Below are 23,256 nucleotides of genomic sequence, written 5' to 3' on the forward strand. Positions count from 1 at the left end.
AGAATACATTCCTGAGGTCTACTCTCCTATACTGACCAGTGTGTGCAGTGCTAGGCACAGCTTAAAGAACTCTACAAAGATGAAAATAGATAGCAGATATTCAGCAAAGGACAAGGGGAGGAAAAGGGGGGACAGAGAAAGGAGACGGGAAGTGGGAGAGGGAAGGCAGAATGAAAGGAAGCCAGCTTCATTTTTCCTCCTAAGGGCTAATTATTGTGCCTCCCAGATGAGATGATACAACTTTTATTGGTAGCTAAGAAATAAATAAATAAAAGAACTCATGTGGCTACTTCTTTGAAACTGTGGCTACCCAGGAATTTGTACTGTATACATACATGGAACAAGTCTATAAATGCATGGATTTACTGGATTTGTTTTGGTTTAAAATGAAAAGTTTTAAGGCTGGAGAGCTAGCTCAGTGGTAGAACACTTGCTCAGCACACTTGAGGCTCTGGGCTTGATCCCCAGCACTGAAAAAAGTTTTTAATAAAATGAAGGCCTTTGATGTTAAGGCAAGCAATGCAGATTATTAGTGTCACTTTCTTCACCTTAACCTCCTCCCAGTTTTTTGATAACATGATAGGTATCTCTCAGAGGTTTGGGTTGTGAGTTTTCTTCTGTGAGTATTGATTTAAATATGAACGTTTAACTACTAGGAAATAATCCTGAATATCAGTGATGGAGTCTTCAAACTACACCCATCTAGAATATTCTACTATGTATATAAATAGCCATATAACCTGAGTCATGTTAACTTTTCATGGGCCAGGAACTTTCCACAAAGAGTTGAGGATGGACAGAATTGGATTTGAATATGATATGATATGTCTAAGTAGAACTCATTCATATTTACCTAGTGCATTAAGCAGATCTTAAGGATGACTTTTGACATAAGAGGTGAAGATGCATTTTCTTTAAGACGATGTGAAATTAACTGCCTTCCTTTGTCTACTTTGTGTTTCCAAAATGTTTGGCCCAGCTGTCTGTCTCTTTCCTTGCGCAATTCTCATGTCTTTTGAGGACTCTCAATTTGGAGCCTGTGAAATAATGGTGGTTAGATTTCCAGTGCTACTTTTTCTGCCTGCCATGGGTTTATCTTGGTCCTGGCCCTGCTAAAAATGAATTCTCAGTTGTGATCCCTGTCAACATTGTCCCACATGTCCCACCACTGTTTCCTTTGTCTCACTCATTTCTAGTTCACCCAGTGTTTGTGTAGGACCTTTACCCTCACAAAGCTTCCTCACCATGGCATAGTGGTCTCTCTTGATTTAAGAAATACAATAAATTCACCAGATGATATATACATGCTTTAGCATCACAAATCCTACCAGGATCAAATCATACTAGTTGGTAATAGATACTGTGTTCTTATCGGGTGATTCAAGCTTTGGTGTAGAATTTCTGGAAAGATGCAGAAGAGACAAAGATGCAGAAGAGGCAAACATCTCCCTTCCTTGCTGTTCTGCTCTCTGCCATTGCTCCGTAAGATATCTCATAGCAAAGACCCAAGAGTGAGGAGTATTCTTATTATCAGGAACTTTTGACCCTGCATTAGACTGACTGTTAGACTTCACACTGTAGAAAAGATAAAGGCTCTGGAATCCTGCCTTTGCATCTCCTAGTATGGCACACTTGGCTGTTACTTAGGTTCTTGAGCTTCAGTAAAATTGAAATGTATTATATTCCTTATAATATTCAGAGAATTCAACAAGAACATATGTATTTAAGTTCCTTAACCCAAGAGAAAGGCTTGGAGGGATGGATAGGAAAAAACAGTAGGAAAAATGAACATATCATAGAAGAATGTAGTCCAAGCCATGTGAAAGGTATGCTCTTTTTGAAGCTTAGTTTCCTTGATTGTAAAGAGGGTCCCTCAGCTGGGTGCTGAGTAGATTAATGGAAGGTAATACAAGGCATGTTTTTAGTAAGTATTGACACTCTAACATGCCACATAACGGATTGGGAAGGTGTGGCTTGGAATTTCACTAAGGTAAAGGAGTACTTCATTACTTAAGCAAAAACACCACTTCTATAAAAATGACATTGCTTAGGACATTTTCTGTGGCATTTTTAAAAAATCTACTTCCAGGAATTATTTCTTCATTCACATTTGGTCTTTCACTTCTGTTATTCTTAGAACCAGTGGTAACCTCACCTTAGAGAGAACAGATCATTTTTATTCAGTTCAGCATTTTAGCTGTACATAAGAATCCCCTTTAGCATAAAGTCAATAGAGCTCATCTTTTCTTCTATGGTCTTGTAAGACCTATGATGCCCTTTTTATATGTTTTAGATGTATAGGGGAAAAGAAACACCCCTCCTTTACAGGATTTTATCTACAGGATTTTTTCTACAGGATTTTGTGGTGATTTTCTAAATTGCAGACTTTGTATGTTCTGGAAAGACAGCACATTTTAGACATCTCTTATAATATTTGCTTTTTCCTCAGACCCTTTTTTGAGATAAGCTTAACCATTCTAGGATCTTCCTAAGTACCTTTAGGAAGTCAAGGGAGTTAGGGAGAGGATGGTGATTTGTATTCCTCGTAGTATCTTAAAACAGTTTATGCTAATCTGAAAGCCTAAACTTCTTAATCCCATATGTTTCTTTTTCTCTCCTTACTCATATTTTAGGTTCATGGTGATGCTTCTTTCTGTGGTCAAGGGATTGTTCTTGAAACATTTACGCTCTCTAATCTCCCACATTTCAGAATTGGTGGGAGCATCCATTTGATTGTCAATAACCAGCTGGGCTACACCACTCCAGCAGAAAGAGGAAGGTCTTCTTTGTACTGTAGTGATATTGGTATGTAACAGGGGGGCTGATGTTCCTGGATCCAACAAGAAATTCCTAGAGAAACTTCTAGTTCATTCAAACAGTGAGTCTCACTGGTTATTCCATGTGTAATTTTGGGTCAGGTATGATCACCAGTCATCAATAGTTGCAAGTGAAGTTAACATTTCTTTGAAGTCTGACATTGAAGGGTGTTTATTTAGTTATTTAGTTAGTTAGTTTGTGTGCTGAGGATGGAGCCCAGGGCCTGGTGCCTGTTATGCAAGCTCTCTACTACTGAGCTGTATCTCCCTAAGAGTAGTTTTTAAATCCAAAGAAATAAAAGAAGGATGGGTGATTTTGCTGTATTAACTCAAGCCTTGGAGAGTTGTTGGCACTGTGGTTTTGGCATCTTAGGCATCACTTCTCTGAGTGCTATAGAGCAGGGCCATTCTTAGCAAAATCCTTCTTTCTAGCTGTAATAGAACATTCTAAGGAACTCAGAAAGGGGTGGCTGAGTTATATAACATAAGTTCCCATATATTATATGAACAAGTTGACTTCTCAACACCTATCTTCCTCTTCCCTATGTGAGCCACATGAAGGAGGGAGGGATCTTGGACGAGAAGCCTCCACCCTCTTCCAAAGATGTCCCTCTGTACTGGCACAGCTCCCCAGATGAGAAGTCTGACATCCCAATTCCTCATCGTTTTTTTAGACTCAAGAAGTCCTAACAACCAGGGGCAGAAGCACATTTCTCACATGTTCTCCTCATTAAGAAATGGCAATAAAAGCTCCACCCTTCTTCCGGAGATCTTAAAATCCTTTTTCTTTCCATATTACATTTTTTTTTTCCTTAGGGGACAGGAGGTCAGAGAAGCTGCATTTCAGAAATGCTGTCTTGATGGTTTTCAATACCTTTCTACTCTTGTGTACTGGTGCTATTTCATAGAATAAGGAACAGTTTTTGACAAGTTTGTGAGGCTTTTAAAAAAATCTCAGGGGCTGGGGATTTAGCTCAGCGGCAAAGCGCAAGGTTGTGAGTTCAGCTCCCGGTACCGGAGAAAAACAAAACAAAACAAAAAAATCTTACACTTTGATTTTTATGTTTCAACATTTTCATTAAATATTTTGGTGGGGAGGTAACTGGTGCCATGAAATAAGTAGAGGAAAAGTACTGTGCCTTGTTTCAACAGTTTTTAATAATTTTTAGGCTGAACAGTGATGGATGCTTAGAGTTTACCTTATTATGTTTAATTAAAATCAGCATTTCTCTTTAAAGAAAAGAAAGAGAAAAAGGATGGAGCTAAGAGCATTCAGTCTTAAATGCTTAAGTAGCCAGTCGAAGGATCTGGGAGAAATCAGAGAGCAACACAATTAGTACAACACTGGAATAGTTACCTTTAGAACATTTAAAGTTGGAGAACCCAAGGTGTGAGTCAAAAGGATACGTTTGACCACTAAATTTGGTGAGATAGCCTGGTTAGAAACAAGATGTGAAGAATTGAACTCAATTTGTTTTAATGTATTGAAATTAGCAGTTGTAAAAGAAAGGTAGGATATTTACTACCTGTTCCTACTTTACAGAATTACAGGGAGTTAAAAGAAATGTTAGGTGTTAGGAACTACTCTCTTTTTATATCCAGAACATGGAATGGTTTCTTTCTTGGGTAGTCTGTGTGAATTCTTTGTGGTTCATCTGAGAGAGAGAGTAGGAATCCATTCTAGAACTTCTCTTTGAAGAAAACCTTTTTCTAGGATGCATCTTTTAATGCTCTTTTATCTCAGGAAGAAAGATAATAATAACAATAAGAAAGTAAATGTTAACTAGTATGTGCCAGGCATTGTAAAGCATTAATACTTTTTTTCCATTGACTCATATAATCTTGAGACTATTGGTCAAGGTAGGATTAGACTGAGTGTCTTAAGTTTACCAAAGTCACACAATAAGTGACAGAACTGGGACTTGTCACTTTGACCCCAAATCTTGGGGTGTTAACAACCAAGGCAAATGGTCTTTAGGACATGGGATATCTTCCCTCATAAGTGGTAGGTCTTCGGGGAAAGCTAATCTAATTTTGGGTTAACTGATTGGCTTTATATCTGTCTCCCCCTGTTCAGGGAAGGTTGTGGGCTGTGCCATCATCCATGTTAATGGGGATAGGCCAGAGGAAGTAGTCCAGGCCACACGGCTGGCTTTTGAATATCAGCGCCAGTTCCGCAAGGATGTGATCGTTGACTTGCTATGCTACAGGCAGTGGGGCCACAATGAGCTGGATGAGCCTTTCTTCACAAACCCGGTCATGTACAGAATCATCAGGTACAATCATAAACCTTTGTTAATATATCCTCCAACCTTACAGCTCGTACACTGTTGTACACACACACACACACACACACACACACACACACACACAATTTATTTTGGTGCTGGAGCTGGAACCCAGGACTTGTGCATGCTAGGCAAGTGATATATCTCTGAGTTACAGCTTCAGCCCTATTATTTTTTAATAGGTAGGATGAACAACTGCTTTGGTTTGTTTAGGACATGGGACTTGTAGTGCCAAACAGGGACAGTCCTGGGCAAATGGGAATGTTAACTGTCTTCATCACTTTCTCTTCGATGGGACAAGACACATGACACTCACAGTTTAAAGGGACGGAGGTTTATTTGGGCTCAATGTTTTCAGTCCATGATCAGCTGGCTCCAAAGCAAGAATGGCATTGTGGAAGTGCCTGGCAGAGGAAAACTGCTCATGCCATGTTAGCCAGGAAGAAGAGAGATGAGGGGAGGAGCCAGAGAGGGAGACACATCCTTTCAGGACTCACCCCCAGTGACCACTTCTAACCAGGCTCTTCCTCGAAATGACAAGTCAATGTTAAATATACTGTTACTTTGATCCAATCACCTTTCAAAACATGAAGTATTTGGAGGGTACTCAGATCTAAATCATAACATTCTGGCACTGGTCCTCAAAAAATTCCTGTCCATTTCTTTAAGCAAAATACATTTAGTCTACCTCTAAGTGTAGCCAAAGTTTTAACAGTTCTAGCATTACTGAAAAGTCCAAGCCCAAAGTCTTCCCTGAGACTTGGTGTAAAGTAAGGCATGAGCCTGCTTACACACAATGACATAAAATAAACATTCCCAATACAAAAGGGAAGAATAAGGAAATAGAAGGGAACCAGACCAAAGCAAGACTAAAACCCAGCAAGGCAAACAGTAAATTCCATAGCTTCAGGTCCAGCACCTCTGGCCCTGAGATGACCTACCACTTATGAGGGCTTAGATAGCCCCAGCCCTCTGATTTTGCTGGTGCTTGTAGCCTTCATGGCCTGTCTCTTGGGGTAGTTTTCTTGCTGCCTATGGCTTTCCTCAGATGTTCCACATCCCTGGCTTCTCCAACCTAAGGTCTCCACTGCCTCTGAACTTCACTCATATGTCATACACTGTCCTTTCAAGCACACATTCCCTAACCTCCCCAGCCTTCTTCTGAAATCTGAGTGGAAGCCTTCCTGACCCAACAACTCTGGCATTCTGCATGCTTATAAAACCAAAACCCTGAGGAGGATAACAAAGTCTGCTTCCAGTTTGCAAAGTATCCAGGCCCCCTTGGGTCATGGCTTCAAGAGAAGCCCCAGATAGGTGAGCCCTGTGAACTGAATCTTGGGAAACCTATTCCCTATGCTCTCTTCTCAAAGCCAAGTCTTTCACTTCTGTACCTTTGAGCCTGCAAAGAGTGGATCTGGCCAATTTCTGAGATGTATTCAAGTCATCTTTTATACTGTCTTTATGTAAAGGACTTGGCTAATATTTAATGCTAATCATTTTAACAACTGTGCTCTCCTTTAGTCCAACTTTGCAGGCCCTTCTTGTCTTGCAAAACTAAAAATTTTAAATGGGCTTTTTGGTCCTGATTCTCACTATAGACCTTGCTGGAAGAAGTAATACCCATGCTACAGCCTTAAGGGTGGGCTGCCTTGAGGCTTTCTACACCAAATTAATTAGTCCATTGCCCCTAATCTCAGTCTCCTACAAAGTCTCAGGACAGGAGCAAAACGTAGATAAATTTTGTGCTAGAGCATAACAAACATAGCCTAGAGTTCAGCTGCCAATGGAGTTCTTCCTAACCTAAATCTCCTGAACCTGGTCTTTACACCATTTTCTGTTAACATTCTGGTCTCCTGAGCTCTGAGCAGAATCTCCCATCAAGCTTAGTTTACAGTGTTTTAGGGCTTCTCTGGCCAGCGTCTCCAAATTTCTCCTATGAACCAGTTCCTAAGGCTTCTGAAACACATGGTTAGGTATAGTCTAGCAATAACCCCAGGCCCAGTGCCAAATCTGTCTTAGTCACTTTCTTCTCTGTTGGGAAAAATACTTGACACCCAGAACTTAAGGGGGTGGGTATTTTGGCTCACTGCTTTCAGTTCATGTCAGTCTGGCTGTAAGGCAGGAAGAGCATGGTGAAAGTGTCTGGCAGAGGAGAGCTGCTCATGCTATGGTGTCTAGGAAGCAGACAGAGAAAGGAGGAGCTAGGGAGTGAGATACACCTTTCCAGGTCACACCCCAGTGACCTGCCTCCAACCAAGTCCTCCCTCCTATAGCACCTCAATTATGAACTCCTCAGTGGACTAATCCATTGGCCCATGATCCAGTTTCCTTCCAAATACATGAGACTTTGGGGGACACCCCAGATTTAAAGCATAATTTTCACCTGTGGATCTCAATGGAGTTCTCAGTATTCTTCAAAATCTCAGTATTTCCCCATTGAATAGAGAACAACTTAATGAGCAGATAGGAAGACTGAGATAAGAAGACTTAGGCAAATCTAGCTGCCCAGTGAGGTGCATTGGAAGGGTGTTATGGCTAATACAGTGTGTCAGCTTGAGAACTGAGAAGTCTAGAAGCTTAACTAAGTAACCCAGCAGTTCTACATCCTGGGGTGAAAAGGACATGCCCTTCCTGCTCTAGGATGTTGTTCATTGTGTCAACTTGAAAAGTTTAAAGTTCAACTAAATGATTCAGCAGGGCACCAGGGTCCATACTGTATAAACATCCTGTGCTTGTGGAAGAAGAGGGCATGGAGATGGGTGTGGGCAGGCTGCAGCACACAATGCAAGGGAGGAAAAGGGGCTTGCTCTCCCCTCTTTTGCTCATGTTACTTTTACTGTCTTCTTCTGCCTTGAATTGTTGCCCCTGTGCCACACCACCCTGCCTTGGAGCCAGCTGATTATGGACTGAAACCTCTACAAACTGTGAGCTAAATAAACCTTTCCTTCTTTAATTTTGGGTGTCTGGTATTTTGTCTCAGCAAGGATAGACAAGTAACCAAGACTAAGGGTCAAGAACAGGATCTTTAAGTTCACTTCTCCCTACCATAAATGTGGACTTGCTTTGTGCCTAGTAGGAAGTAACACAAGAAATTTTAATGACTGTTTAGAACTGTTCTATGCAGTAAAGAAGCTGCTAGACATTAACAGGCCACTGAACACCTGAGATGTGGCCAGTCCTGATGGAAATGTGCTGCAGATACACACACCAGATTCCAAAGACTTAAAAGATGAAATAAAAATGAAAAATACCTTAATTTCTATATTGATTAGATTTTGAAGTGACAGTATTTTGGATATATTGACTTAAAATAAACTACTAAGATTAAATCTACGTGTTTCTCTTTACTGTTTCTAATGTGACTGCTAGAAAATTTAGAATTACACATATGGGTCACATTTTATTTTTGTTGGACAGCACTGATGCCGATGGTTAATGTGGCAGAGAGGGATGTGTAACTTTGGCATTTCCTTTCCTAGATTCTAGAAAGTAAAGCGGACCCCTCCACATATACACACTCTAATTCCTTTTAGACTATAAGTTAATGCAGAGGAATAAGCGTGGTGGCATTCAGCAGGCCTTCCTGCTCATAGGCAGCAAAAGAGCACTGCTCAGGAGGACCAGAAGCTGGATTCTGGCTTAGCTCTGAGCTCAGCAGTTGAATGACTAGGTGCCTCAGGTCTCCTTTGAAAACATCCAACTTCTCACTTTTATCTGGATTAAATATAATAGACTGTTAACAAATTTTATATTTAAAGGATCATACAAATGTGAAAAGGCACAATCGTGCTGCAATATTTCAAACACGTGCTGATTATTATAGTTAAAGGACTAGTAAAGAACCTGAAACTGATGGTGGCACCTTAAGGCTCGGTATTTTTTGAAATAAAGGAAGTTCTCGATGGACAGATAAGGTGGATAAGTCTTATAAATAGCTCTCCACAATTTACCAATTCATAGAAAAACTCCACTATTTTTACCTGAGTGTAGTAAAAAACTTACAACAGTAAATTTATTTTCTCTTGTTCGCCTAGAAGGAGCTAAGACTCCTGAGTGCCTTTGTTTATTTATTTATTTTGTTAATTTATTGAGGTGAAAGTCATGTAATGTAAATTTTACCACATTAGTTTAAAGTGAATAATTCAGTGGTGTTTAGTACAGTCATGATATTGTGTAGCCACAACTGATATTTGTTCCAGAACATTTCCTAAGTGCCTTTTAACTGATAACATCCTACATTGCCCTTGACAGTGACTGTCTCTGTCTCACTTAGATGTCACAGATTAGGCTGATTTTTCTCCCCTTCTCTTGAACAGAGCCCGAAAGAGCATCCCAGACACATATGCAGAACACCTCATTGCCAGTGGACTCATGACCCAAGAGGAAGTGTCTCAAATAAAAGCCTCCTACTATGCCAAGTTAAATGACCATTTGACCAACACAGCCCACTACAGACCCCCAGCCACCACCCTGCAGGCCCACTGGAAGGGCCTGGCCCAGCCAGCAGCACGTGTCACCACCTGGAACACAGGTGTGCCCCTTGACCTCCTGCGCTTCATTGGCGCCAGGTCTGTGGAGGTACCTGGGGAGCTGCAGATGCACAGCAACCTTCTCAAGATGTATGTTCAGGTGAGGTGGTGTAACTTCAGGGGAAGTTTTATGTATCATCTTCTGTTAACCTTAGGATGATAAACTGTCCTGGTTGGCCTGGAACTTAATAGGTTTTCTGGAACAGGGCACTTCCAATGCTAAACTCAGAAGAGAAGAGAGTTAAACATGTTTATCTTTTTCAGCTTGGATAAAGGAGCTCTACCCTCTGAATTGTAGAAATATTGTAAAATGCTGTATGCTCACCACCTAGCTTAAGAAATCAGATATTACACTCGAAGTTTGCAGTACCCTCCTGACTCCTTCTCTTAGCTCCACAAAGGTGACCACTAAGGTGAAGTGTATGTTGGCTTTGCCTATTTTACACTGTGTGTAGTTGCTATCATGCTGTATTGTATCCTCCCATACTCTGTTTCAATTCAAACTGATGCTATTGATTCTTACCATAGTTACATTAAATTTTTTTGAACTCAGTGTGAAAAAGGATATGGGATCTTAAAAAGTTTATTTTCTCCTCCCTTCTACTCTACAGTCCAGAATGGAGAAAGTGATGAGCGGGACAAATTTAGACTGGGCCACGGCAGAAGCCCTTGCCTTGGGCTCTTTACTTGCTCAAGGTAAAGTATTCCTGTTTTGCCTTACAGCTGGTAGAGAATGCACTAAAATGGTGATGGTTATGTGTGATTTCTATGATTTTCTGAGTTACAGCTACTTTCTTCCTCTTGTTTTCATTGGCTAGATAAGTCCTGAAACACATCCCGTGATAACATGACTTAATCAGTGTGAGTCACATAACAACATTCATCACAGAGTGTAGACTGTTGGAGCAGTTACGTCTCGGAAACACTGGGTTTAGTGTAAGACGTATTAGGAAGATATTTTCTCCAAAAATTATAGGGCAAGTAACGACTCTCCATTCCTATACAATTTTGCCTTGATTGTAGACTTTTGGATATAAGAAAGGACTGTTTTAATAAGGAGAATCTATTACCCTAAGGAAATTCCAAGGATAAGGGAAATCGTGTCTCAAAAAAATAAATTCAGTATAACCATTCCTTATTATGAGTTGGATTATTCACAGGGATCTGGATTTCTTTTCTTGCTTGCTGCTTAAGGTTTTAACGTCCGGCTGAGTGGCCAAGATGTTGGCCGTGGGACTTTCAGTCAACGGCATGCAATGGTGGTTTGCCAAAAGACCGATGATGCCTACATCCCTCTGAACCACATGGACCCTAATCAGAAGGGGTTTCTGGAGGTAGGATGTTTCCATATCCAGTGTCAAATCCAGGCACCCCTTACTGCACAAGAAACCAAAAACAGATATTGGAAACTTTGAGTTCAGTATTTTTTGAAATAAAGGGGTGCCGAGTGGGTAGATGATGTTGAACTGTAAATTTGGAATGGAAGTAACAGACTAGAGAGTAGACTGGAGCTATTTTGATCAGGGTGCATATCAGCATGCCTGTAAATGTCAAATGGATGTGCATTTTGTTGACTCAGAATGACATTATAGTCTGCATATTGTAAAGTTAGTCAAAAATGTGGATAGTACGCTAGTATTCTTTGCTTACTTCAAACAAACAAACAAACAAACAGCACTTCCTGGTGGTAACCTGATTCCCTAAGGCTTTGTGGGCGACTCTGTCTACCAGTCTCTGCGGTTCTCATCAGCATCTTAAGGGCAGCAGTTGAATCTCTTTATTTTTGTTTCTCCAACAATTAGTGCAGAACTCAGCACATGATATCTACAAAAATAAGTTATTATTTAAAGTAAATTTAATGGCATTGCACCTTCTTTTCTACTATAGCCATTTGATAATATAATCTTGAGTTTACTGGTATTTTCTAAGAAACATGCTTGGCAAAAGCAGTATTCCAGGAAGATTACTTGAAGGACCTGCAGCTCATCTTTTTTTTAGGTGAGTCTAAAAACCTACCTCAGATTGATGAGCTAGAGAGACAGTGAAATGTCTTGTATCCTCCCCACCTTAAATGATGTTTTCATTGAATTATGATTTAATATTTAGAATCACAGTTGAAGATTAGCACGCTACTTTAAAAGCTCCAATTAGACCAGTTGAGTTGGCACACACCTGTAATCCCAGCACTTTGAGGCAGGATTATCGCTGCAAGTTTGAGGCCAACCTGGGCTACAAAATGAGTTCAAGGCCAAGCTGAACTGGATAGTGAAATCCTGTCTCAAACAAACAAACAAACAAACAAAAAAGCTCCAATTAAATGTCTTAGATCATATGATATAATGTTCACTATTTCTTTTTTAACACTGTGCTTGGTATTTTTTCAGCTTTTTTTATTAGTACATGTTTGCATTACATAATGATTACATTCCTTGTGTCAAGTTGGTACATAGACATCTCCATTCTTTTTCATCCCCTTTTCTTTTCCTCCCTCCTTTCTTCCTCCATCTCTTGATCTCCTTTCCATTTGAAATAGATCAATTTCCCTACTTCCTATTATTTATCTTTTATTTTACACTTTATATTTTGGGTTTTCATATAAGAGAAACTGTAAGATATTTAAACTTGTGTGTGTGATTTATTTCACTTAATATTATGGTCTGAAAGTCCATTTTCTTACTATTCATACACAGTGGAGTACTACTCTACTATAAAGGATAAACTTGAGTCATTTGTAGGAAAATAAATGTCCATAATTTCTGGGCTGAGAGTATAGCTCAGTGGTAAAGTACTTGCCTAGCACACACAAGGCCATTAGTTGAATCCCCAGCACTGCAAAAGCAAAAACCACAACAAAAATTTTTTTCATTTATGATCTGATACTTTCGGGTTTATGTGAAGACCCTCGAAGAAATCCATTTGATCATGGCATTGCAAGTGGTTACACTTTTCTGAGCAGTGGTTTGGTTTCACTAGCTGTACTGAATGCTGAAAGTGACTAGCATTCTCTTACTAATAGTGAGTCCAAGCAAGGGCCAGAGGCTCAGTGATGAGTAAGTCAACAGCCTTTCCCCAGCTGTTGTTCTGTGTCTTGATCTTTATCTGTCTTGTTTCACTCTGTTTAAAGTCTGCTCTGATTTTGTATATCATGTATATTTAAAAACCACCTTGAATACTTTTAAAGGAGTAAATAAATGCATTGATAGGTCAAGAAGATAAGGTGTGTAAGTTTATGTATGTGTACAAAGTACAATAGAGTCATAGGAAAGGGAGCAGCTGCACCCACTTGGGGAATTCAAGGAATGCTTCAGAAACCACATTTGAGCTGGGAATCAAAGGACACTAGTATAAGAAATACAGGGAAAATATTCCAGTTGGACACAGAACACATAAATTCTGTGGGGTGAGAGAATGTGACATGCTTAGGGAACTACAGATGGCTTCAGATCATCTGCAGAAGTCACAGAAGTAAAAAGGGAGTGGTCCAGATAGGACTGTCCCTGTTGTGAAAGGTTTGGAATTCACAGTGAGAGGATCCATGGAGGAATTGTGAACAGGTAGACAGATGTTCATATAGACAAGAACGGGCAAGTTCAGGGTGGTTTGCCATAGACCACATTAGAAAGTATGCCCCTGACAATACTCTGGAAGCCTGTGAAGGATAAGAAAGTAGGACAGTGGGTAAGGATGCACCTCAGTGTTCTATGAGGGAATCATGAGGGTCTGAATTAGGGCTGCTGAGTGCAGATGGCAGGTGAAGCCAGATTTGATGATAAGACTTAGTGTTGGAGGGAGAGGGAGTACAGAAGAAAGACTGCTATAGGTTGTATCCCTGACAGACAGAAGATGATTGTGATACCCACTCAAGTAGATCATAAAGGACAAAGAACAGCTTTCATAAGGAAAAATGATGGATTCTGTTTTGGAAGTTGGACTTAAAGATGGCCAAATGACATAGATGTTTCTGTCAGGCAACTAGATATGCACAGCTGGATATTATTGGATTCTGGCCCTAAGATATATTTGGAAGTCATCCGTGTATAGAAATGTCTGAAACTGTAGGGGTGGGAGAATCTCTCTGAGAGAGCAGAATGAAAAGACCAAAGGTAAGTTCCTGGCAGAAACAACATTTAAAAGGGCAGGCAGAAGGAAAATATTTCACAAGAGAGTATTGAAAGGCAAGAGGGGAAATGGAAGCCACTGGGTCATGGTACCCAAGGAGGGAGAGGTCACTGAAGAGAAAGAATAACATGTATGCTGCACTTAGGTAGTGGAGGGTTGACCTCATGTTGAGCTCTTTCCATGGAGTGACTGCAAGTAAAATCTAGATTGTGCAGATATTGCCTGGGTTAGGCTGGTTTGACTTAGAATTTTTCTACTTTATTATGGTATAGAAGTGATACATATTCAGTAGAAACCACTCTTTAAATGTTGAATTTTGGACTTTTCCTTGGCTGTTGATGTGTTCACAGGATGTTAAGGTAATGGATTCTAATCAGGGGCACAGTACTTGCTTGGAGTGGAGATGACCAACACTCCACAGTGCACTGTGTTGTTCAGCTAGGCTGTTTGTAGGTGAGGTGTAATAAATGGGTTGTAACTGACAATATTTTCAACTTACTCTGGGTCCATTGGGACACAGCCCCCTCACAAGTTGAGGAGCATCTGTCCTCAACTAAAGGGTAAGCAGGAATCAAAGGTAAAAGCAGGTGGACTAGGTTAGTCTTTCTGAAAGCTCAACTGAGAAAAAAAGCAATGGCCTGAGGCGGGCCCAGGTCAGGGGAATGAGTGTTTCTTGTTTTCTTTTCTTTTTTTTTAAATTTTTTTTTTATTTTAAAGAGAAAAGAACAAAAACAAAATAACAAAAACAAAGACAAAACCAAAACAACACAAAAACTATAAAAATGATACAGAATTTCAAAATAAAATGATAGGAAATCAACAATGGTTATTGTATTACTTATTATTATCTTCAAAGTAGTTGCTCAGATTACCAGATATAGCTATGCAAGATTGATCAAACAAACATTAACTGTTCCTTTCAATAATATTTCTTGTTTTCTTTTGAAGCTTTTGATTGACTGTATGCTGAGGTGGGGGACCAATGAGGAGAAATTCAGAAAGGAGGAGTTGCATGATAGAGCCAGGTCCCAGAAGCAGCAGAAAGCGGGGGTGGGTTCAGAAAGAATATGTCAGCCTTGGCAGGGAGAAAGAAGAGGACAGGATGAGGACAAGCAGAGATGGAAGTTGCGTAGCTGCGCCAAGCCCTGTTACAACACACACTGCAATCTGAGAAATACGGCCGTCTTTTGAAACATGAGTATAAGATTATAATCTGAAAAGATGAATTATGCATAATCCCACCAGGCTAAAAAATAATCAATTTGTATGTGTCATTGTTATTAACTATATGTCACAAATTTTTGTAGTTATAATTAAAGCTATAATTTTCTCTGAATTTTTGAAAATAAAGGCTTTATGAGCTATAGCCCTTAAAATTCAACCTTTCAGTGTATACAGTGATGCAGTTTTTAATGTATTTGCAGAGTTGCACAACCATCACCACTGTCTAATTTCAGAATATTTTCATCACCTCAACAAGAAACCCCAGACCCATGAGTAGTCACTCCCCAGTCCATCCAACCCCCAAGCCCTGTGACCCCTGAGCAGTCTTCTTTTCATTCCTATCAATATTCTTATTTTGGATGTTCCAGGTAAATAGAATGGGATAAGATGGGACCTTTGTAATTTGCTTTTTTCTCTTGGCATACTGTTTTCAAAGTACATCCATATTGTAGCATGTATCAGTACTTCATTTCTTTTTATTTCAAAAAATATTCTGTAAACATGCAACTTAAAAAAATATTTCTAAAAAATTGAAATAAACACAAAATTATTTGTAAATGTTTGGTATATAGTACAAAGAAAGTTTTTCTTACCTTTGAAAGCAGCTTGCTATCCCGACATTCTCCTCCATCACTTAATATAATCATCCAAATCAAGATATTAAAAGCAACACATTACTAGTGTCATGTGGCATTTAACATCTTATTTCTTTAACCTCCTCAGGATTATTTTTGTTTTCTGGCTTTTTTATCTTAATATAACATGATGGTTCTTTTGACTTACCCTGCAAATATGATGTTAAAATAATAGACCCTAAACTAAGGTAGGCATTTATTTTATGACCTTTCCACCTTTGTTTTATGACAGTTTTTTAAAAACTTGAGTAACATAAACTTACTCTCAGCTCCAAAGGTGGAGCATCTGAGTATCTTTCTTATCCTCGAAGAAAATGTGTAATTCCCATATTCTAATCTCTTTTTCTTTATTGCTCTTTGTCCCAACTTTTCCCAAATGCATCCGTAATACTGAGCAGTAAGTACATCTTTCTGCAAGGAATGTAGTGATGAATGAAAGCCAGTGCCCCTCCCAACCCCTCCTCACTTCCAGACTTGTATAGCAACTTGAAGTTTTATCCCTGTGGCTCCTGTCTTGTGTCCCTTGGCATGCAGTGTCTGGTTCTTGTCTTTGGAATTAGGTCAGCAACAGCCCCCTGTCGGAAGAGGCCGTTCTGGGATTTGAATACGGGATGAGCATCGAAAGCCCAAAGTTACTGCCCATCTGGGAGGCTCAGTTTGGTGATTTCTTCAACGGAGCCCAGATCATCTTCGACACATTCATCTCTGGAGGTTGGTGTTAGCATGTAGCTAGATGGTGGGTATACCACCCCAGTCTTATGGGTACAAATGAATGGAAAGAGCCATTGCTGCTTCTGAGACTCCTGTGTACCATGCAATCACTGGAGAGTTATGTCATCCTCTCCCTACTGGCATACTGCAGCACCCAGCTGTTGGGAAGAATATCTGGCTCTCTGAAAGCAGGAGGGCTAGATGCAGGGGGCACCTCCTATCTCCCAGGGAATAGGCCTGGCTGTGCCTGCCAGCTCCTGGGCTGTTTGAATTCTGTATCCATTCCTGGGGTGTCTTGGGGTGACTGACTATAGCATGGGTAACCAGCTCCCATGATGATGAAGTAAGACTCTATGGTAAGTGTCATGGCATCCTTGGAAGTCCCCCCTCAATCTAGTCCCCTTAGGTATCTGAAAGTTGAAAGTTCCAAAATTAATACGTGCTTCCTATAAAAATTCAGTGTGCATGAAGGAAAGGTCTAAGGCATTCTTTAGGTCCTCAGTCCAGTTTTCTGGGGCTTCCCACTGTTAGGTTTTGAATGTCTGCCTCAGGTCTCTCCAGTAGTTGCGTTTCTCTATAACTTTGTGGTTGTAAGAAAGAAAAGTATCAGAGGTACCTGGATGTTTGGCATTTCCAGAGATGATCCTAAAGTGTCCCTTGCCCTCCATTTGAGGACAGTGGCCTGCGTTATTGGTTGTGGTGAGGAAAGGAGACATTGCCCATTCTTGCTAGAGTTGTGGCTATGGGAACTCAGTGGCTCATGCCATGTAGGGATCCATGACATTCATCTGTGAATTTGTCTTCCACTCATTAAAGCCTCAGGCACTGTCATCCTAGGTTTGTACCCAGCAAAATGGATATTTTCCCCCTTCATGTGGTGTGACAAATGCGTGTAATGAAAGAGTTTTAGAGGCTCACGCAGCAAAATAATATTTGTTTCACATTGCAACTCCCCACAGACTGCTTGGTTCTGCTCCATAGACTTCTTACCCTCTCTCCATGCTTTCCAGGAGAGGCCAAGTGGCTCCTACAGAGTGGCATTGTTGTCCTCCTTCCCCACGGCTATGATGGGGCTGGCCCAGACCACTCATCCTGTCGAATAGAGCGGTTCTTGCAGGTATGTTGGAAGTCTCTGGATTCCAAGAAATGCTTTCCTGCTTCTTAAGTTCTTGAACGGGTAGATTGTTTCATGTGAACCTTAAACTGTAAAAAATTGTAATGTTTCATTGAAACAGATTTAATGCAGTATTGTTTGGCTCAAATATGATGGCAGCACAATTTCAGGGTGTTTAAAATGGTTTTTGGAGCACTTGCCTAGCATGTGTGAGTCCCTGGGTTCAATCTCTAGCACCACAGAAAAATTAAAACCAGTAATGGTTCCTGTTTGTTCAAGAGCAGTGGTCCCTGCATAAGGGTGATCCTTAGAATCCCTTAGGGAGCTTTTTACATAAACAGAGATACAGATACAGGGGCCAATCTCGCATCAAATATTTAGATTTAGGACATAGGAATCTTTATTTTTACTTTCAAAAACTATTTTTTCAAGTAATGATAGTGTTTTTATAAAATGATCTATGATCATGAAAATGTTTTAAATATTCTCTCATAAATAACTATTGTTATAATTCAGTAAGAATGAATATAAATAGGGCCTTTGGGGCATGAAAAAGTCATGAGTCACTCTTCTATATTTGACTGTGTGGGCAAATATGGTAAGCTACTCTTATAAATTTTTGTGTCCTGCATTAAATCTGTTTTCTCGCAAACACTGACTAATACAGTCATTGAGACCGTTGCACATGCATTCCCAATCTCTTCCCCAAGGGCCGGCAGTGTAGTGGGTTTTCTGTGATATATGACATCCTCTACGGCCCCCCATACGAGGGTAACGCCATCTGTTGAGAAAACATCATACTATTTTCTCTTTTCCTGAAATATGTATACCTTTTTTGGCAGACTCTATGCATATGAAAATGAGCAAGACCATGTGAGGATTGCTGGGAGGCATAGTCAGTATGTGTGAACTGTCTAGAACAATAGCTGATGTTTATGCATTTGCTGCTTATTACCACTATAATTTCATCTTTCACTGTAATTGTCTCAAGCCCTTTGTTTACATCACTAATTTTATTTTTAGCCCTGCAAAAAATGATTAAAAGTACTTAGAAGAGTCTTTGCTGTTTATATAAATGCTTGCTTATTTCTTCTGCTTTCACTGTGATTATATTAAGCTTTTTCTTCATGCCACTTACAGTGGTTTTAGTCCTGTCCTGTTCTTGATGTTTCTTATTTATTAGATTTGTAATGGTAAATTTGGGCTCTCATTCTTTTTTCTTAGCATTGTGCTTTCCTTTCTTATCTAATCCTACTGTGTCCTCTGTAAAACTATCTTTTGCATGCGTTATTCTTTTCCTTGTCCCCCCTCCTGTATAAAGTTACTTGGTTGTATGATGTTTACATCATTGCTCTGTCGTTTCCTTTTGTCTTCAGAGGCTTGGTAGTTGCTCAGATAGTGTGTATGTGAGTCCCTTAAACACTTTGCTCAGTTGGTCCCAGTTGGTACCAACTTCACTTTGTTGGAACAACAGTTGGGCCCAGGCTCGAGTTGGAGAGGAGAGCTCTGCTAGACTGGGGTGGGGGTCTCATTGCCAAATTTTTCTGCTCTTTTGATATTCAGTAGCAAACTCCCCCCCTAGGGCCCGCTCCCCAGTCAGCCAAGAGCACCACCTGCTCCATGGCATCTGTCACTTGAGCTCCCCCACATTTCGCCTTTATTTTTCTAGGTTGCCTGCTCACTCCCTCTGCTCAAATTGGACTGTATGAGTTAGAATTCTTACGATCTTTGTCAAGTCAATTTCTTTCTCTTCATTGCTTTCTAAGGAGGGATAGGAGCCATATTTTCAGTTTTCTATCACAGCAGGATCCTCTGACATTTAATTTTTTTTTAATTTAAAAAAATTTATTAGCACATATTTGCCATAATTAATCATTGTGGGGAGTTGGTACATGCACATAACACATCTTAATTCTTTTAGTTCCTCTTCTCTTTCCTTTCCTCCTGAGATTTAATTGTCTTAATCCCAACTTTTCAACCTTATTTGCTAACTGTCTTTGATTTTGATTTTGTTGTAAAACATACACACACACACAAACTATAATTTTGCTTATTTTACAAAGGAGAATGAGATTCTGTTGGTGCTTTCTTTTTTAAATGTGTTCTTGGATAATTTTTGCTGTCAGTTCTGTTTGTGCACAGGTATGTTAGACAGCACAGAATTGGACCAAGGGACACAGCCACTGGAGCTCTCCTTTGATTAATACTTAACAGGTCATGAGTTTATCCTCTGGTATTTTTAATGGAGAGAAGTATCTTTCACTCAGTGAGAACACATGCATTCCCCACCCCCAGCTAGTGTGTAGTCTTTATTATTGAAATAAATGATCTGAATATTCCTGGCCTTTCTTTCCCAGCTGTGTGACAGCATAGAAGAAGGAGTGGATGGCGACACTGTGAACATGTTTGTGGTGCACCCAACAACTCCTGCACAGTATTTCCACCTGCTTAGAAGACAGATGGTGCGGGACTTCAGAAAACCCCTCATTGTTGCTTCTCCCAAGATACTACTCAGGTTCCCTGTAAGTAGAAAAAGCTGCTACCTGACTTTCTCTTAGCCTTTTTTTGTCAGTGCTGGGGTGGAAACCAGGGCCTTGCATCAGCTGTGCAAGGACTGTACCACTGAGCTGTATCCCTGGCCCCTTTTTGTCACTTTCTGTATTCTACTTTTCTCTTTTCTGTATCTATTTATATTCCTAAATTACAGAGAGATGTTAAATTGACTTTTCAGTTTTCATTTTTTAAACCGTCTACAAATAATTGGAAACATGATCTTTCATTTCCATTCTAATGAAGGACGCAGACCTGTTATCATACCAGCATCCTAATCTAAACAAAAACATGTTTTGAAAGTCCAAAAGTCTGAGCACTTCTATATTGACAGTAATGCTGGGGATCAACCCAAGACATGGTAGGCAAGCACTCTACTACTATAGCCTCCACGCATGATTCTTTTTTTCTCCTTAATGACTTATCCAGGTAAATCCTGTTTAATAAGGATGAATATTGTAACAGTATATTGTTGTGGTTCTTTAAAAGAATACATATATTCTTGGATTACCTGTTTTAAGTGTTAAGTGCATAATACATTTTTCGAGTCACAAAAATATACTAGTTTTCAAATGATAGCCTTCAAGGAAATATTATCGTGCATATATTTATCCCATCTACTATAATTAGAATTTATTTGGATGCAACTGCTGAGGTGAAATATAAAATTTGGCTGTTCAAGAATACATTATACAGCTCCCAAAGGTGACAGAGTATATGTTTGGGACTGAAGGATCTAGAGAAAAGCTGCATGAGATTTGCTTCCTCTTGTTTTAAGAAGTTCCTGGCAGTGCCAGGGGAGCAGAGAGGTCCTCATTCTCAGGGGTAGCACTTCCACAGTACTAGCTAGCACCTCCTACAACTTTTCTTTTTTTTTTTTTTTTAATTTTAGAAATAAAAGGAGGAAAATACTAACAGATCGACAACGTTTTACAAAATAGCAAAGGATCAGTACAGACATTACAGAGTTACAAACAGAGTGGTAGGGAATTAACAATGCTTATTGTATTACATATTGATATCTTCAATGTAGTTTCTCATGAAAACACAGGTACCTCCTTTGTTTCATCCCAGACCCTGCCCTCGTAGTCAGTATCAAGGAAATACATTTCCAGTGGTTTCCAACAACAACAGTTCCTTTGTAGTAGTGTGCTTACTCTGTCCCACCCAATGTTCTCAGCAGCCTCGGAACATCACAGAACATTCAAGAGAAGTTAATGTAATCCTTCTAACATGGTTTTTCTGATAAGAGACTTTTGACACAGATTTTTTTTCTTTCCTTTTTCCTTTTTTTTTTTTTTTTTTTTTTGAGGCAATGTCTTGATATATACTTCAGACTAATCTTGCGCTATGTGCATCAAGCTGACCTCAAACTCTGGGCAATCTTTTAACCTCAGCTTCCTGAGTGCTGGGATTCTAGTTGTGAGCCACCAAACCTGATTAACACAGATATTTTGTAACAATGTTACAGCACCAAGTAAAAATGTAAAATCACTATGTCATTTCTAAGACATATACATTTTTTTCTTTTCTTTTCCTTTTCTTCTTTTCAGTGCTAGTATGGAACTCAGGACCTTGCTAGGCAAACTCTCCACCACTGAGCTATATTGGGGATTCTTGACCCCAGCGTTCATTGTGTCTTCAAGGTTGTCACCTGTTCCTCAAATCATAACTAGAAAAGGGTGTATTTATGTACTGGAGTTAAAAAGGGTGTTAAATATTGTATATTACTAAGTATTGTGTGAGCTATTAGAAATACTATTGAGAATTTCTTTTTGAGTTTGAAAAAGAATAAAAAATCATTTTCTGATCCTAATATTCCACCCCTCTTATATATAAGGTATACAAGAGAGGGCTTCAGGTATCTTCATTAAACATGTAAATCTTTTTACTAATTGAAAATGAGGATGGCTCTTAATGAATTCTGGTTTCTTTTTGAAATTGACTTGATACAAGCGACCTATCAGAATGCAAGTCAACCCTTTTTTTCAATGGCTATTCAGAGATAATTTGAGACATAGAGACATGAAACTTATGGCTTGTCACATGGTACCCAAATCCTACACTGTCCACCAGACTCTGAACCTTGACTCCCAGAAGAGAAGGCTGACAAAGGGCTACAGTTTAGAATGGAGAAAGATCAACTCTCTCACACCTCACTAGGGATAAGAACCACTGAATATTTAATTTTCTTTTTCTTTTTTTCCTTATGTCTACTCATTTTCTTTTAATTTTTGTGTTAAAGAAAATAGTACAAAAAAAGAACAATAGCAAAATACAAACAAAACTAAGCAAGGACATTAAAAATGATATGGGGTTTCAAACCAAATGATAGGGATTAACAGTGGTTGTTATATTACATATTGTTATCTTCAATGAAATTGCTCAGATTACCAGATATAAGCATGCAAAATTGGTCAAAATATGAAAAAAATACTGAATCATGAACTGTTCCCCTCAACAAACCATCAGAAACCAGCAGTACAGTTATGCCACCGATCCATATATATAAAAATGCCACAGTACTTTCTTTTTCTTCTTTCCCTCATCCCAGTTGTTCCTCCCTTTGAGCAATTTCTTTCCCTTTCTTATTATCTACTGTACATTTGGGTTTTATTTACTCTTTCATGTTCTTACACCAGGAAGACAATTGTGATGTTTACACTTGTGGGTCCGATTTATTTCACTTATGAGTATGGTCTCTAGTTGCATCCATTTACCTATAAAAGCCTTGAGTTTATCTTTTTTACAGCTGAGTAACACTCCATTGTATAGAAATACCACATATTTTTTATCCATTCCTCAGTTGATGGACATTTGGGTTGTTTCCAAGATTTAGCTGTGACAAATTGTGCTGCTATAAACATGGGTGCACATATAGAGCTGTGGTATGATGTTTTTAATTCTTCTGGAAAAATACCCACAAGGGGAATAGCTGGGTTAAGTGGGACTTCTAATCCTAGTTTTATGAGGAATCTCCAAACTGATTTCCACAGTGGTTTCACCAATCAAAACTCCCACCAGCAGTGGAGAAGTGTTTCTTTTTCCCCACAGCCTCCCCAGCATTTGTCATTGGTTGATTTCTTTTTTTTTTATTATTGGTTGATTTCTTAATGATAGCCATTCTTTGTGGGGTGAGATGAAATCTCAGTGTTGTTTTAATTTCTCAAATGACTAATGATGTTGAACATTTTTTCATATATTTATTTGCCATTAGTATTTCTTCATCTGAGAAGTGTGTGTTCATCTCAGATGCCCATTTTTGGATTG

The 23,256-nt window shown here is 39.4% G+C and overlaps 1 protein-coding gene across 2 annotated transcripts in view; it reads left to right on the plus strand.

Moving 5' to 3' along the window:
• Positions 1 to 23,256, plus strand: part of Dhtkd1 (dehydrogenase E1 and transketolase domain containing 1) — a 59,972-nt gene that overhangs the window by 30,873 nt on the left and 5,843 nt on the right. For both annotated transcript variants that reach the window (XM_005398075.2, XM_013521370.1), the window contains 8 exons: positions 2,634 to 2,805; positions 4,894 to 5,092; positions 9,421 to 9,733; positions 10,245 to 10,329; positions 10,828 to 10,967; positions 16,172 to 16,322; positions 17,333 to 17,439; positions 19,794 to 19,958. In XM_005398075.2, the coding sequence (XP_005398132.1) occupies positions 2,634 to 2,805; positions 4,894 to 5,092; positions 9,421 to 9,733; positions 10,245 to 10,329; positions 10,828 to 10,967; positions 16,172 to 16,322; positions 17,333 to 17,439; positions 19,794 to 19,958 (1,332 nt within the window). The remainder of the gene's footprint in view (positions 1 to 2,633; positions 2,806 to 4,893; positions 5,093 to 9,420; positions 9,734 to 10,244; positions 10,330 to 10,827; positions 10,968 to 16,171; positions 16,323 to 17,332; positions 17,440 to 19,793; positions 19,959 to 23,256) is intronic.

The sequence above is a fragment of the Chinchilla lanigera genome, unplaced genomic scaffold, assembly GCF_000276665.1.
Source record: "Chinchilla lanigera isolate Chin_1 unplaced genomic scaffold, ChiLan1.0 scaffold00061, whole genome shotgun sequence".
Taxonomy (NCBI): Eukaryota; Metazoa; Chordata; class Mammalia; order Rodentia; family Chinchillidae; genus Chinchilla; species Chinchilla lanigera.